General features: G+C 49.0%; 1 protein-coding gene across 1 annotated transcript in view; it reads right to left on the bottom strand.

The window, feature by feature from the left end:
• The window catches only part of sbm (L-type amino acid transporter sobremesa), an 82,207-nt gene extending 71,851 nt beyond the window's left edge, over nucleotides 1-10,356 (bottom strand). The window contains exon 1 of the mRNA XM_089580317.1: nucleotides 10,186-10,356. Coding sequence (XP_089436443.1) covers nucleotides 10,186-10,213 — 28 coding nt within the window. The 5' untranslated portion in view covers nucleotides 10,214-10,356. The remainder of the gene's footprint in view (nucleotides 1-10,185) is intronic.
• Between the last annotated feature and the right edge of the window lie 4,468 nt (nucleotides 10,357-14,824).

Below are 14,824 nucleotides of genomic sequence, written 5' to 3'. Positions count from 1 at the left end.
TGCTGTTAGGCTCCTTAATTTTGAAGAGGCATGTAGTCCACCGTAATTAACATCCATATCAATTTTTAGAATTTCGAAAACACGCTTACCCTCGGCGCTGTCGCCCAACAAATTTCGGCTATTTCGACGACTTACGTGCACTGGAGAGGTTGCTTTGACTGGAAGCTTCTTGAAAGCGCATGTATTTTGGCGCAATGCAGCCAAAATTTGTTGGGCCACAGCGCCGAGGGTAAGCGAGTTATCGAAATTCTAAAAACTGCGGTTAATTAAGGTGGGCTATACCCGTCTCAATAATTAAGAAGCCTAACAGTATCGGTTAAAAAGTTAACCATTCAATATTAGTTAGTCAGCCTGCTAGTTAGCACTTCTGAGCTGTATTCTGATGTACTACACCGCTGACAATGCTATGCCGAACAAACCGCTCTTCTAACTCAAAAAGCTTATTTTTAAAAACTGTGTAAAGTCTTAGGTGAAACACTCTGTATAGATCCACAACCCCACACGCCAGAGCGACACAAGTGCTCACAGCCCACTCACGGCAACAAAGTATCCTAAACAGTGCCAATTTGTTTTAGCGGTCACATTGTACGGTGAGACTGCGTGTCCTCACTGCGCTCTTGGGCACTTTCGGCTGGCGTTGTTAAAGAAATAGCAAAGAAGGAAAGTGCTGCTGCCGAGAACGAATACCGTTTGGAAAGGACATCCTGACATAACGCTGCGCGAGCGAGCAAGGCGTACGCTACAAAGGTGCCGCAGCTGTCACCGACAGCAGTTCTTCCGAGTGTCTGGCTCAGCACGAGACCGGGGTACACAATGGCGTAACGTTACAAAGCGGAACCCTGCGGCGGCCGGCACTCTCGCCGCGGGGACGTGCTCGCATTAGGTAGCTTCGTGCAGCCGCGTCGCTGCCTTATCCGCACAGCGGGCTCCGAAAACCGCGCGGTAGGCTCGTGGAACACGGCCAGGTTTTTTTCACGGTCGAGTAAGAAAGGTAGAGCTGCTCCCCCCCCCCCCCCCCCCCCCCCTACCCGCCGCGAGGTAAGGCGCCGCGTGATAACTTACGCGACCTAGTAAACCTTCATAGCCTAACGGATTAGCCCGGAGGAACCCTCATTACAGGCGTCCCGTTAGTTCTACAGAAAGCTAGCACTCGACAACGAGGACCGCACCCGTCTCCGGAGTGCCAGATGACGCGTGAAGGGCGTTTACTCAGGAGAACAAATGACCTGAAGGGCCAAAATGTGACTGAACCCTCGGAGTTCTCTCCCTGCGATTTGCCTCGGTTCTTCTCATTCTCCATGTGAGAGGGAAAAGAGGATGTAGAAGGTACCCCTGATATATCGAATGCGTTCGTTTAGGTCCAGGCGTTCGCGTCACTTCGGCAGAAACTTCATTAAACCGGCGAGAGACATCGAAGAGACATTCCGGTGAGTATAACTGCACTCTAAGCAAAAGGGAGTAAAAAGGAAGTAAAGTGTCCTTTATAAAAGGGAGTGCGATAGAGGACAGCATCCTTCGTTTTTAGTCCCATATAGCCATATTTGTGTTTAGAGTGAGCACCGTTAGCAAGAATAAGAGCCCAAATGGGAGTAGCTGACTCGTCTTCTACGGCACGCCCATATCAGGGTTTTTGTATACACCTTCCATATTGAGTATTATGAGGGAACACAGCGCTAAATGAACGGCACACAAGAGAACAGACACACACGGGCACAGATTATAGGAACTGAATGAATTAACTGGACGAGCGCATATAAATACCTCATTCAGGAATTAAGATACGCCAGCTCGTGATGTCCCCTTGTGCGCGATAGCACAAGCTTCAAAGATCTCCGCAAGGGGGCATCATGTGTCAGCAAACCTTCAGTCTCCCTGTTCCGCCACGAGCTGGCGTATCTTAATTCCTGACTGACGAGCCGTAGTGCCTTTGCTGCTGCGCAAGCCTTCTTAACATGTACTTATATGCGCTCGCCCAGTTAATGCATTCAGTTGCTAGTCAGCGCTCGTGTGTCTGTTCTCTTGCGTCTAGTTCCTTCCGCGCTGTGTTCCTTCATTTTTTTTAGTCACCAACTCGCCCAACAACGTACCTTAATCCGTACGGAGTATTTCATTTACTCCCTTAAAAACAGGAGCTGAATTTTAGGAATTCAAGGGAGTGAACGTTTTTTCCCCCACAGAAATAGAGCACAAACATGGCGCCATGTTTATACGTCCTCAATCTATGCTCAGCCCCGCAGCCATTGCCAGCGACGGATATGGACAGGAAGCGGCGCAGGCAGCCGGCGAGCAGCAGCTTGGGCGAGTACGCTGTTCTACGTGACCCTGCGTCGCGAGTTATTTTTTTTTCCGTACGCAAGCGCGGCGGCTGTGTATGCGAAGACGGCAGGAGTCGTCTGCTTGTGCTTTGCGAGCTCGTTTAATTGGTCATTATTGTACATGTAATGATGTTAGTTCCGGTGCTTAAAACCTGGCTCCATCGAAGCGGGGTCTCTAGTGATTCGAGCACAGATGGAGCGGCAAATAACGAGGGAAAGCGGCTGGTGGCCTCTTTTACACATCGCTTTATACAAAGGGGAAACACCTTTTTTAAAAGTATTTGCACAATTTATAACACAGACCTGAAACAAACGATCCCCACGTTCTGCCAGTGTGCTCGTTGTTGTGTAACCTTGGAGCTGAGTGGCCAGCCATGCACTGACTCGTGATGTGAAGGCACGGCTTTCCCCTTTTCTTCCAGCATGTGCAGTGCTGCTGACTTTTTATTTTTCTTTGTCTCTGGTTTTACAAAACATGTTAATGTTTTTTTACTCAAAACCAGGGTGAAATTTTCGAAACGTAAGAGGACAAATTTTCCGACCACAAATGGCGATAAGAATAGAATACAGTTGCCTGCTTCGGATTCATGCAGTCCCTACATTCTAGCGTGGGGGCTCACAGATCATTTGTCATTATTGTTCGGGGTCTGAGACCCGCCAAGACCCCCCTGATTTAAACCATGGACGCGACCTTACAAGCTTTATAAAGACTCACTGCAATTCCATGGTCATGCGCCACGCTACAGTTGACCAAAAACCAGCGCAAAAAAAAAAAGTTGAAAATGATACACCGAAAGTGATCTGGCGCGACAATGCTTTACTTCATCTTCTTGACTTGGAAGCTTCGTTTCTAAATATTACTGAGGAAACAATGCAGCCTCGGAGGCTTCATCAAAAGCTCGGCTTTGGAACTGGGTTTCCTCGCAGTACCATGTTGATGAACCACGCTACAGTCGACTGCAAAACATTGCGCGAACCACACACAAAAAAAAAAGCTTTGAGAATAAGGACTAAGCAAGACCTTTTACGTTATGACGGCGAGCGCAAAGGAAGGTCACGTATCGTGGAAGCGCACCGGAGACTTCAATGGAACAGTTCAATGTATCTTACAGTTACGCAAAACGGCGACACTCCGACCTCTTATACCACGGAAAGCGCCTGTGAAGCAGCAGGAGCGAGCGACGAGCAGGCGACGGTGGTAACGCGGAAGGTCACTCACCACCATTTTCATGCGACTGAGCAGAAGCGGACGAGACGCTAGGTGGCGGTGCCGACGGCGCAAAAGGGTGTTCTTCGCTACTCCATTAAGGATTTGGGGAGCGTTGAGAAATTCCATTTCAAAATGGGAGTTAAAAGAGGCAAATCCTTCATTATGCTCCATCACTAGGTGAAGGAAGGAAAATAACGCATTTTTTTTCTCATTTTTCGCTCCGTATACTGATGGAGTAAATGTTACAACGATTACAGTTCAAAGGGTGACGCCAACCATTTAAACTCCCATTGAGGGTGATTCTTGTTTAGAGCGTGCCAAAATTCCTTGCCGTCTGCGTTCGCGTAAATGCTCAGCTGTCCAGGTCAGGCTGTAAGCGTTGTATTTGCTCTTGGCACGTGAGCATCGAGTCGTAATTTAACGTGGCAATCCTGGCGCAGGTTTTGCTACATCGACGAAGCTGGCAGTTGCAGCGGCCAGATACGGGACGCAACGTTCGGGAAAACACGGCGCTTTAATTCTGCGCATGTGCGTCGTCTTGGTGTGCAATCCGCACGGAATGTGGTGCGATTAGTGTCAGTGCTAAACGCAATGCGGGTTGTTTGATTCTGCACGCGCGCTGCGTCAGTTTATACGATCTCAAATCAGCAGGGTGCCTTTTTCCCGCTCCACGGCGTCGAATGACGCGCGAGATGGGCGCATGTGAGACACGACCTTTTCTCCCGCTCATCATCCTTTTCATTACCCGCAGTTTCTTGTTTTCTTCCGGCGATGTTTCACGCGCGCTGATTGGGTCTCTTCGCGAGACGAGCAGGTGAGCGCGTGCAGTCCAGCCGCGCGTCAGCGGAATGACGAGCGAGGCCATTCACATCGCAGCGGCAGGAAAGTAACAGCTTTCGTTTCCCCGCACGGAATGGCGAGCCTCCCACTTGCCTCGCAGCGCATCGGCGTCCTTGGCGCTGTGCTCTGCAGGGCCTGCGCTCTAACCCCGGAGGAGAGGGGGCTGCCGGCGCATCCGGCGTGCAGTGCTCGCCTTTTTGAGATTCACACGCTTTACTAGGGGGGCAACGCTGGCTCGCACCGGCTCATAATTGCGAACGTTGAGGAATGGCCAAAAACCGAAGTTGAAGCGTATTCGCAGCAAAGCGAAAAGGGGTTGAACCCTTCTATGTTGGTGCACTACTGTAGGATGCAATTTAAAAACAGCAGTTGGTAACGCTTGTTATGTTCCGTGGCGTCCTATATTACTCCGCTGACCAGTTACAACAGTGAACAAAATCAGCTGTTTTATGTTTGTTTCTACCAAAGAAGCCAGATGCATCAAAATTATTGAGCTTATAACTTCGTCTCATGATTACCTTCTTGTTTAGGTAACAAGAAAAGCTTTAACAACGGCCTACATTTTGCTGCGGAGGGATTATGTTCGGCGGTCCTGAATGTGGGCGCAGCTTCGCTGCAGCCCTGAGTTGTATCCGACTGTAGTGCAAGTGTGGCTTGGTATTTAGCTTTCGCCCGTTTTTATAACTATAGCTTCGAGTGCAGTACGTCGTGTGTTGGTGTTTATCTGTGGCCCTGTTTACTGAAAGCTGACCTCCGAATAGGCGCCGTATTCCGTGCAGTCTATGCTACGAATGAGCCCCATTTCGTCGCTGCTTTGTTTACAGGCTGCTACCATTAGGCATGTTGGTTGCATCAACAAGCCATAGTTCCTTCATTTCTAAGCAGTGCTCAGTCCGTCAAGGCACAGAAGGGATGTGTTCCTCTCTCTGTCGCTCCCTCTCATGGGCGCACCTTTGTCTCATTTGTTGTGGCTGCGGTCAGGCTACCAACATTGCGAGGAAAGATGTCACTTGTAAGCTACGCCAGGCAATATTTGTCCGCCCTTTTTTGGGGGGAAGGAGGGGCTAAGCGGCCCACGTAGTAGTGGGAGCTTCATGAATTAGGGGTTCATTAAAGATTTTACTGCCACTATATATGCTGCCTGCAGGCAGATGCACATGAATCTTCAGCATGCAGGCGTCCCTGATACGTGCACGACGTGCGGTGCTGATTATTAGGTTGGGTAAGCGAGGCATATGGTAAAATTAGGCAAGCGGCTAAACTAGGCGTGACGAGGAAAGACTTTAGCCACGAAGGGGTCAAGACAAGGACTTCAACGAGACTGGCGAGACTGAGCAAAGCTTCTTCACGAGTGGCAGTCCTTCGATCGCTTATCGCTGTCCTCAATACTGCTCATGGAGCTGTATGAATATTTTGCAGAACATTTCGATTATTCATCTTTATCGCAATGCATGTTCCTCACCCCGCCTTCACGCTGCATGCACTGCGCGAAAGCGGCGTTCGCATGGCTGCCTGTGAGTTGACCCGCCTTTGCAGTTATTGGCGTATGCCAGTGCTCAAGCTGCTCTCCCTTGTCGTGCATGCGGCTGCATGCTTGCGGGAAAATGTGCAGTATGCTCCCTTATGCCGCCCCTAGTTCTACGGTCGGCACTGCATGCCTGGACCAAAGTGCATTTACAAGAACATAAAAATAATCGCTATGATCGTGGAATGAGCAAAAAAAAAAAGCAAACGATGGCTCTGAGAGCTCCTACACCGTTCTTGCTGCTTGTCATCTCATTTGCTTAGCCGAAAGGTTAGCCACAAGGGTGCAGAGCGTTCTCGGTAGCTTCGTTAACTTCAGTTCAGCACGGATTTCGCCAGGGCTCAGTGGTGTGAAGATGCCCCGGTTGACCGAATGAGAACGTCCTTGTGTGACAGTGACTTGGTTTGCCGTAAACTTCGGAGGATGTAAAATATGAATTCCGAGCTTATATTTCCGTGTTTATTTTCTTTACCTCTTAACAAAAATCAGTGGCCACTGAGCAATTGAATCCGGATCGTTTTCTAGACGCTTTTCTTCAGATGGCTTCATATATTGTACACGAGCAAAAAATACGCGTTCATTCCAGAGGGGCATCCCGAGTGCACTTGGTTTCCGCGTGTGAAAAGTGCGAAGAACACGCTTTCATAGCTGCACGTAACAAGCGGCGGCACTCAGCCTTCGTTAACTGCGTGCGGTCGGGGACACTAAAAAGAACCACTGACCCCAGCTGCGGCACGCAAGCCTTCCGCCGCTAAAGTGCCACAGGAACGAGGGGTCGACGGCCAACAACTGCGCTGTCGTAAACGCCGTCGGCAGCACGCTTGTCGTCGTGGCTGCGGTTGCAGGGCTCCCAATCTCCGGTTCGACACAGCCGAAAGACAGATATGCGACTGACGCTGCGCCGTCAGAAGCCTCGCGCGGGCCCGGCGTTCTGAGCGCCAACAAGCCTGGTGCCTGGTGTCGTTGTTCCTGGGGGCCCTACAAGAAGAGGGCTGCGTAGAACGTGCGACGAATAGGCGGCACGTTCTCCCTGTAACTTGCGCTCGGCGGCAGGATGCGACGACCGGCTTACCGCGTCCTGTCCACGCGTCGAGCGGCCTCAAGGGCAGATCGCACGGCATCGGAATAAACGAGAGACGCGCGGAAAGGAGAGCCCCCCACTCGCTATACCGGATCATGCGGCATGCGACTTGCTCGCTTTTGTCTTCCACTACTCCTCAGCAGACATCTGAGCGGCAAGGCAGCACTGTATACGTTCACGTCGCAGACGACAGTCTCTAAAATCTTGGCGGCGTGAGAAGTTCACTCGGTTAATCCCCCAACGGGAAAGTAGACGGCGATCTGGCTTGGTCTGTCGATCAGCGTGAAGTATAGCGTACGCTCCAGGGCTTTTCGCGTGCGCTGAAACTGGCAAGGACTGTCGGATTTTGTGGGCGTGGAAGCCCAGCCGGCGTCGGCGCAGCCCCGGCATCCGAGTAAATTTGCGAGTGACTGCAGCACCGACTCAGGAGACGGCTGCAAGGAGTACCACGCAGCGTTGTGCGCCCTGGTCCGACCCCCTCATATATGCTTTGCCCTTCCCCGCTTCTTGCTGAATAGTTGCCTCGAGTACACTGACAAGCTCGGGTCGTCGAAACTCTATACGGCACAGACTCCTTGCGTTCTTTTTGCAATTTGCAGAATAGTCGCTGGGTGCGGTGGTACTTTGTGCTGATGGAAGCTGCCGGTTGAACCTCAAGAGAACGCCAAAAAACGAAAAAGTATTTGGTTTTTCGAAAACACTCGGGGAGTTCTTAGCCATATTCTTAAAGAAGAAAATGCGATAGCATTTGGAAGTTGCCCCACCTCTAAATATTCCTAAGGACCACCAAATTTTGGAAGAAAATGGATCAAGGTGGAAGGCTCGGTGGGGTTAGTATAACCACATATGATAATCCAGTAGAATGCACTCGAACATCGTAGTCCTCATACTTTCAAATTTGACGGCGCTGATGACGTCACGACCTTCTCGACCAATCAGGGAATTTCGTTACGGAAGAAACCGGTGGATTTTGCCAGACGACAACCAAAATGATGCCGCGTTAATAAACGACTGCACATGAAAAAAAGGGTACAGCGTTGACGATGCGTTCGTACTGAACTTCCTACGCACATCATGCGCTGTTTCGGTTTTGTGCGAAAAAAAAACAACAACATATTCCATCGCGTTCCAGATAGCTTTAGAGAACGACATAAGTTGTTCGTTTTAAAACCTGATATGGCATCATCGTGTCCGTGATTGCGAACTCACCACTGGCCAACCACCAGACTGTGCGAATTAAAAAGTTGCTTGGTAAATTTTAGATATTTAGCTAACTAATGATCATTGTATTAAATATTACTGACGTTCAGCACGGCTGACAGTTTGTTCCTAGAAAAATGTGCTTTCTTTTTCAGCCGACATACTTTTATCAATTTTGGAAAGTGTTCGCTCAAGCGGGCGTTATTTAGAAATTTACGCAAAACCTGAGAAGAATTATGATAGATCTAAAATGCTGGAACAGCTGATGACACTGTTTCATCAACGAGCGAAAAATTACCTAAAGCTGGTCCGCGATGCACATTTTTCCCTTTCAGAAAACAGACACAAGATATTTGCATGCCGAACGTGTCTGGTCAAGGGTTGAAAGTACGTATATTTTCCTAGACACATATTAGTCTTTAGTGGAGTCGATGTTCCGTTTGTTGTCAATACACACTTCTCGATCTCTTGCTCCCTCGGCGCTTGAAGACTGGCGTATCGCCCCTGCCCACGCCGTACAGTCAGTCGTGGACAAAAGTTTATTTCTGTTCGGTAAAGCAGTTCACTGAAAAGCATTGAAGCACGAGGGTGCATGCGTGCTGCATCTCCTAAAAAATACCATTGACTGACTAGCGAGGAAACGCAGAAATTATTTTTTTTCCCCCGCGAATCTGCAGATTTTTGACCGCGGCTCTACATTCGTGCACGAGACGACCAGGCAGCTCATGAATCGACTCAGCTGCAGCGCTCGCGCACCCTATCCGTACAGCGAGACGACCAGGCAGCTCATGAATCGACTCAGCTGCAGCGCTCGCGCACACTATTCGTACAGCGAGACGACCAGGCTGCTCATGAATCGACTCAGCTGCAGCGCTCGCGCACCCTATCCGTACAGCGGGTTGGTTTTCTCGTCCGCTCCGCTGCCAACGTGCCAGCGGTGAGCGGCGCGATGAGCATTCAACAGGCGCCCCATAAAAACAAGCGCCGAGGAAAAAAGTGCTGCGCGCGGCAGACGTTGTGCGAGTCCCAGCGGAAAAAGTGGACCTACTCGCTTCATCGTTAGGCGGCACACCGCAGAGCTGCTCAGATTATGCGGGGCGCAAGTTTACGGACATTCCTAGAGTCATTTGAGTAGGCACAGCGGTTTTAATGAGCCTGATGCGGACGAGATATTTCGAAACAGCTGGAACCCTTATGTAAAGCAGCGCGGCGCGCGCTATGACGCAATCCACCAGTCCAAGTTTTCTAAAGCGCAGGGGCGAGTTCAGTGCACAGCATTGTTTAATAACTTGCGCCATCCCAGCCGACTGTGCTAAGAAACTTGGACAAGTTGAGTTTTAAGGGCCGCTTATGCTTCGAGTTGCCGCCGGTGCATGAGGTTCCGGCCTACTTGAAACACTGCACCAGGACGAGAACAGACTGTGAACATTTCGCAAATAACCCATTGCATCATCGGCGACGCTCGACTTCGCATCCTTACAAATCTCCATATCTTTAGCCGCGGCTCGGACCTTAGTCGCTTGAGTCAACTGCTTCGCTCTCTCTCTTTCTTCCTTTCTTTCTCTCTTTCTTTCTTTCCGCGCCCTTGGTATAGCACGACAGTGAGCTTGGCCGGCCACATTACGACAGGTGAATGGACTAGCGAGCTTTAAAAACTGGAAAGAGCACTTCGGCTCAGGTCGTGAGCGTTTCGAAGCAACGAACTGCGCACGACCGTCGCCACTGATGCGGAGCAGCCTTGCAAGGAGATTAGATTTTAAGCGCGCTTTTCGGCGCGGTGTGTGAAATAAGGCAGAAGCAGGGTCGTTTCATGTTGCAACCAGGTCGTACTGGCACCAAGCCAACAAGAAAACGAGTTGCAATATGTAACTCGACATATGAAAAAAAAAAGAAGAAGAAACGAGTTTCGCGACGACGCTACGGTGTGAAGTGGCTGGGCGTCGAGAAACGGAAGACCGCGTGGTTGGCGCATCCCGTTATGCCGCGTGAGAGCAGGGCCCACGTGGCCGCTCACCTGGCGCATAGTCGTATCCGGCGGACATATCCAGCGTTTTCCGGCCAGCAGGAGCAGTAGCAGCAGTAGCCGGTCGTCGCCCGCGTCCTCAAGTCCCAAGCGGCGGTCGGGAGTGCTGCGTGCGCCTGCCGTGCCGGTTGGCCCCGCTTTGCCGCCGCTGCACGCGGGAGCAGACGACTTTCCCGGCGTCGCCGGCGTCGCGCCGCCGCTCCTCCGTGGCGCCATCTCTGCCTCGCCGGCCAACCTACGTGCGCGCGCTGGAGCATCACCAAGCCAGCAGCCGTCACTACTGCCTACGTCTAAGGTATAGCGGGTGCCTTTCTCGGACCTTGAACGATAGACTGTGCGCAGAAAAATGAATTGCGCAATTGATGGAAGCCTTCAATAACTGACGGTGGGGGTCCCTGGCGGTGATCTTTTAGTGCCGAGTGTTCCCGAAAGCCACTCGTGCAGACCCGCAGCTGCTGCGTGCTTTATATCAGCCCTGAGGAAGCTCGTGCCAGACACTATTTGGTGGCTTTCTCTGTAACGAGAAGGGAACTCAGGGCGTTGATTCCGACTCACGACCATCTCGACGAAAGGGCTTATAAAATTAAACGTAAAAAATGCAACCGTTTACCTAGCCGTGGGGCGTCCTGTGCAGATCTTCGGTACCGGACCTCAAGTTCCTGTCTTATTCTGCGAAGGCTGAGGGGTCGACATGCAAATGCGATGTAGCCAGCAGTAACTACCGGATCTTAACACCTCAGGTAGCACGAAACTAAAACAACCTTATTTATTTGTTATGAACGTTGAAATAACGCCGTTCTTTGATAATGTTAGTCTAACGTTAAGGTATAACAACATTTTTTGTTGTGTTCAAAACGTTTATATAACGTGTGAGAAAGTAATTGCTAGGAACGTTAGTATATGTTATAACTTTGCATATCGTATTTATTATTTTCCAAGCATATGTAATGTTGAAGATAGTACTGGAAATCAACATTAAAATCTAGCACAGGTGTAACGTGCAAATATGTAACGTTTGCTGTACCATTAACAATTCATGCTGAACAGTCAAACAGCCGCCTGCTATAATGGAAGTAAGGACGGAATTCCTATTTAAAACTGCGAGTATGTTTCAGTAATGTTTACGGGAAAATACTTATAACATCAAGAAAACGCTACTGCGATCTTAAAAAATATTCCAGACCAACACTACCTCAATTAAGCATGTACATTAAGCACTGTGCCAGGCCTTTTTTTTTCCACATTTCGGGCAGTAAACTTCAGAAGATCCTTGGAACTAAACTTAGTAGCTTGGGCCAGCCATGGATTATATACATAGTGCCGAAATTCTTTTAGGAAACTTTACTTATTAACAATTCATCGCTAACACGCGGTAGCTCAGTGGCTTTGGCGTTCGTCTGCTGATGCCAAGGTCGCGAGTTCGATCCCAGCAGAAGCAGCAGCCGTAATTCGATGGCAGTGGAACACAAAAACGCCCGTATGTTGTGCGAGGTCAGCGTCCGTTAAATAATCCTACGTGGTCAAAATTAATCCGGAACCCTTTCCTATCCAGCATCCGTCATAGCATGTGTCGCGTCGGGATGTTAAACCGCACAATTCACTTTTGGGGCATTGTAAACGGTATTGTACTAGCCTGAGGCCACGGTAACAGTACAGATCAGCTGAGTGCTGAAGTGCGGTATTCCTTATAGTCATGATGTGCTGTATTGCTCTATTATCGTCTATTAGAGTTGAATGAAACTGCTAGCGCGCATGCTCATAACCTCACAACTAGAAAGTTTGACGTTCTCAAAAATGTTATTTTCATGTTATTTTATTCTTGCATAAATGTCCACACTAATAATATAAAAACATAGTATCGATGTCTATTTTTAAAGTTTTTGAAACGCCAAAAAAATGACATCAAAGCAGTTTTATTAACGTTTGACTCAAAGAGGTAACGTTACTATAACATTTTGGTATGGCCATACCTTGAGCTTGGCGCATGATAGCCTTAGTCGCTTATGCGCCATTAAACCCAACATAACACAACACATTTTGGTATGGAACTCCTCCCAATGCAGCGCAGAAGAAAGTCGAAATTTCGAAAGTCTAAGAACTAGTGTGGCTATGATCAATCAACTAATGACAAGCTACAAATCACTACTACAATCCGGCTGATAATATCAGGCCGAACAAAACGTCTTTTTTAAGTGAAATAGCCGATTTTTGGATATTATTAACAGCCCTTCATGAAAAGGCGTGTACGTATGCCGGGTATTTCAGTGAGACTTTTAGTTGCTGTCAAAACAATCTTCTAAGGTATGAGGACAGTTAGAGGCGTATAGTAGTGCCAGGATGGTGCACGCAAGAAAAGTGGATCGCGTTAACTACTAAGTTTAGTGTTTAACTTTTTAAGTGTTTAGTTAGGCGCCTGGTTTAATTACACATTCGCTATTGGCCGTTAGTGATAGCCATATTAGTTTTTAGAACTTGGGTGACGGGATTGGGCCCGGCACTGTGACGCACCGAATTCAGGCTGTCCCGCAACGTCCAGTCGATACCAAACGTCCACGGACCGCACTCAGCCGCACCCACGAGTGCCCACCACACGGCGGCGCAGTTCTCTTGCGCTCTTGATCGCGTTGCGTGCGGTGTATGGTTGGACATAGGCTTGTATTTCAACGCAGGTGTGCATTTCAAGAAGTCCCCCCCCCCCCCCCTTTGCTCAAGAACACCCGAAGGCCATTAGCAAAATTTTGTCCCCCGAAAATATACATAAATTAGAAACATCATAAACATCACAACGCTAAGGGAAAGGTATAATACAACAGCTGCATCTTACCGTACTCACCTACGGAGCAGAAACGCAGAGGATAACGAAAAGGGTTCAACTTAAATTGAGGACCACGCAGCGAGCTATGGAAAGAAAAATGATAGGTCTAACGTTAAGAGATCGGAAGTGGGTGGAGGGGAGGAGGGGAAAAACGCGGGTTAAAGACATCCTATAGTCGAAATCAAGAGGAAGAAAGGGTGTGAGCAGGGTATGTAATGCGAAGGCAAGATAACCGCTGTTCCTTAAGGGTAACTGAGTAGATTCCTAGATAAGGCAAGCGTAGCAGCGGGCGGCAGGAAGTTAGGATGGGCGAGATGCGGGGATAGGATGGACCCTGCTGGCAAAGGATAGGGTTAGTGGGATAATATGGGAGAGGCCTTTGCCCTGCGGTGGGCGTAGTCAGGCTGATGATGATGCCACAAAAGAACTTCGACCTTTTGAAAGGTATGCGTTCTGTGGACCTACCGCTGCTGCGGTGGAAGAGGCCTGACGCCAAACGAGCGAGCAAGGTTCAGACAAAGCAGTCGGAGCGTGAACGGGGGCGAGATTGTTTCCGCAGTCAAGCAAGGAGATTGACTGACGGCGCTTGCAATTAGGGAAGAAGCTAAGCGGGGGGCATTCGTGGAAAAGAAACGCAAATGAAGGCGCCGGCAGGACGGTTCGCGGAGAGCCCGACAGGCCGGAGTAAGGTGGCCACCAAATGTTGGCTGCCTTCGGTTGCTACACTGGTGGCAACCGTTGGCTGCACGCCAGCTACCAACCGTTGTTAATGCATAGCTGCGTTGTCTTGACCATCAGTAGGTCATCTCTAACTGAACCTTAATTTTTGTACTGACAAATCTCTCAACTAGTGTGTAATTTGGTGTATAATTATACTGAATTTTCATTTCTGCGCAAATTTTCACTTTTTTGTGTGCCACAGCTGATCACAGCGCACAACAAAGGCTGGGAGGGTCGCCCTACATCCACCCAAACGTGAAATTTTCTTCGCCAGAACAGCATTACTCCTTTTCTGGACGTAAAGAAACTCACCGGGCAGCTCTAATTTCTTTGTGGAATTGTGGCTTAACTGTTATACCCGCAGAGACTTACGATATTACACCAATCTACAGGAATATTTGGCTTTGGTACGAACAAATGTAAAGCAGATCGCTTTATAAGGTCCAACACAATTAGACGTGGCACTCCTCGCAGCGCGCAGGGGTCCTTGAACAGCATCCGTTTTAATGTCTGCACCCTTTTGACGAAGCAATGAGAGACCTGTTCTTTGGCGATTTCGCGAGCTAGCTAGACAGGTTGCTTTTATATTCTTAACAAACGTGTCTGCTGAGCCGGAACACGTAAATTTTTACCCATGGCGTCTAAAAAAATGGATTGTGCACCCATGCCCTACAGGGTGCTGTATTATCCGCTGACACTTCTCAGAAGCAACCGAAATCAAAAATTAAATGCTTAAATCTATTAAACATGTCAAATGTATCAAAATTCCTCCCCTTAGAATTTCGTCTTGCGATTCGCTCTTTCTTTAAGCAACAAAAAAAGTTCAATAACTTTCTTTGTCACGGAGGAGCAGCCTTCTGCCCGTCCCCCGTTCTATCAAAGTTGCCTATAAATTCGTCCCTCGCGAACACAATCCTGTAGAGGCAAGTTTAGTCGTTGCCTATACTGATTATCGATTATTCCAGCACTACTGCAATGAAGGCAGCATACTAACTGTGTGCATATTGGGCTCCCGCTATTTCATCAAAACGCACCCCTCCAATAAAAAAAACAAAAAAAAAACGTTCTTATACTCGACTCGACTCCAGCGCTTGA

The sequence above is a fragment of the Amblyomma mixtum genome, chromosome 3, assembly GCF_055824585.1.
Source record: "Amblyomma mixtum isolate Tamu chromosome 3, ASM5582458v1, whole genome shotgun sequence".
NCBI lineage: Eukaryota > Metazoa > Arthropoda > Arachnida > Ixodida > Ixodidae > Amblyomma > Amblyomma mixtum.
This window is presented reverse-complemented; position numbering and strand designations above follow the sequence as displayed.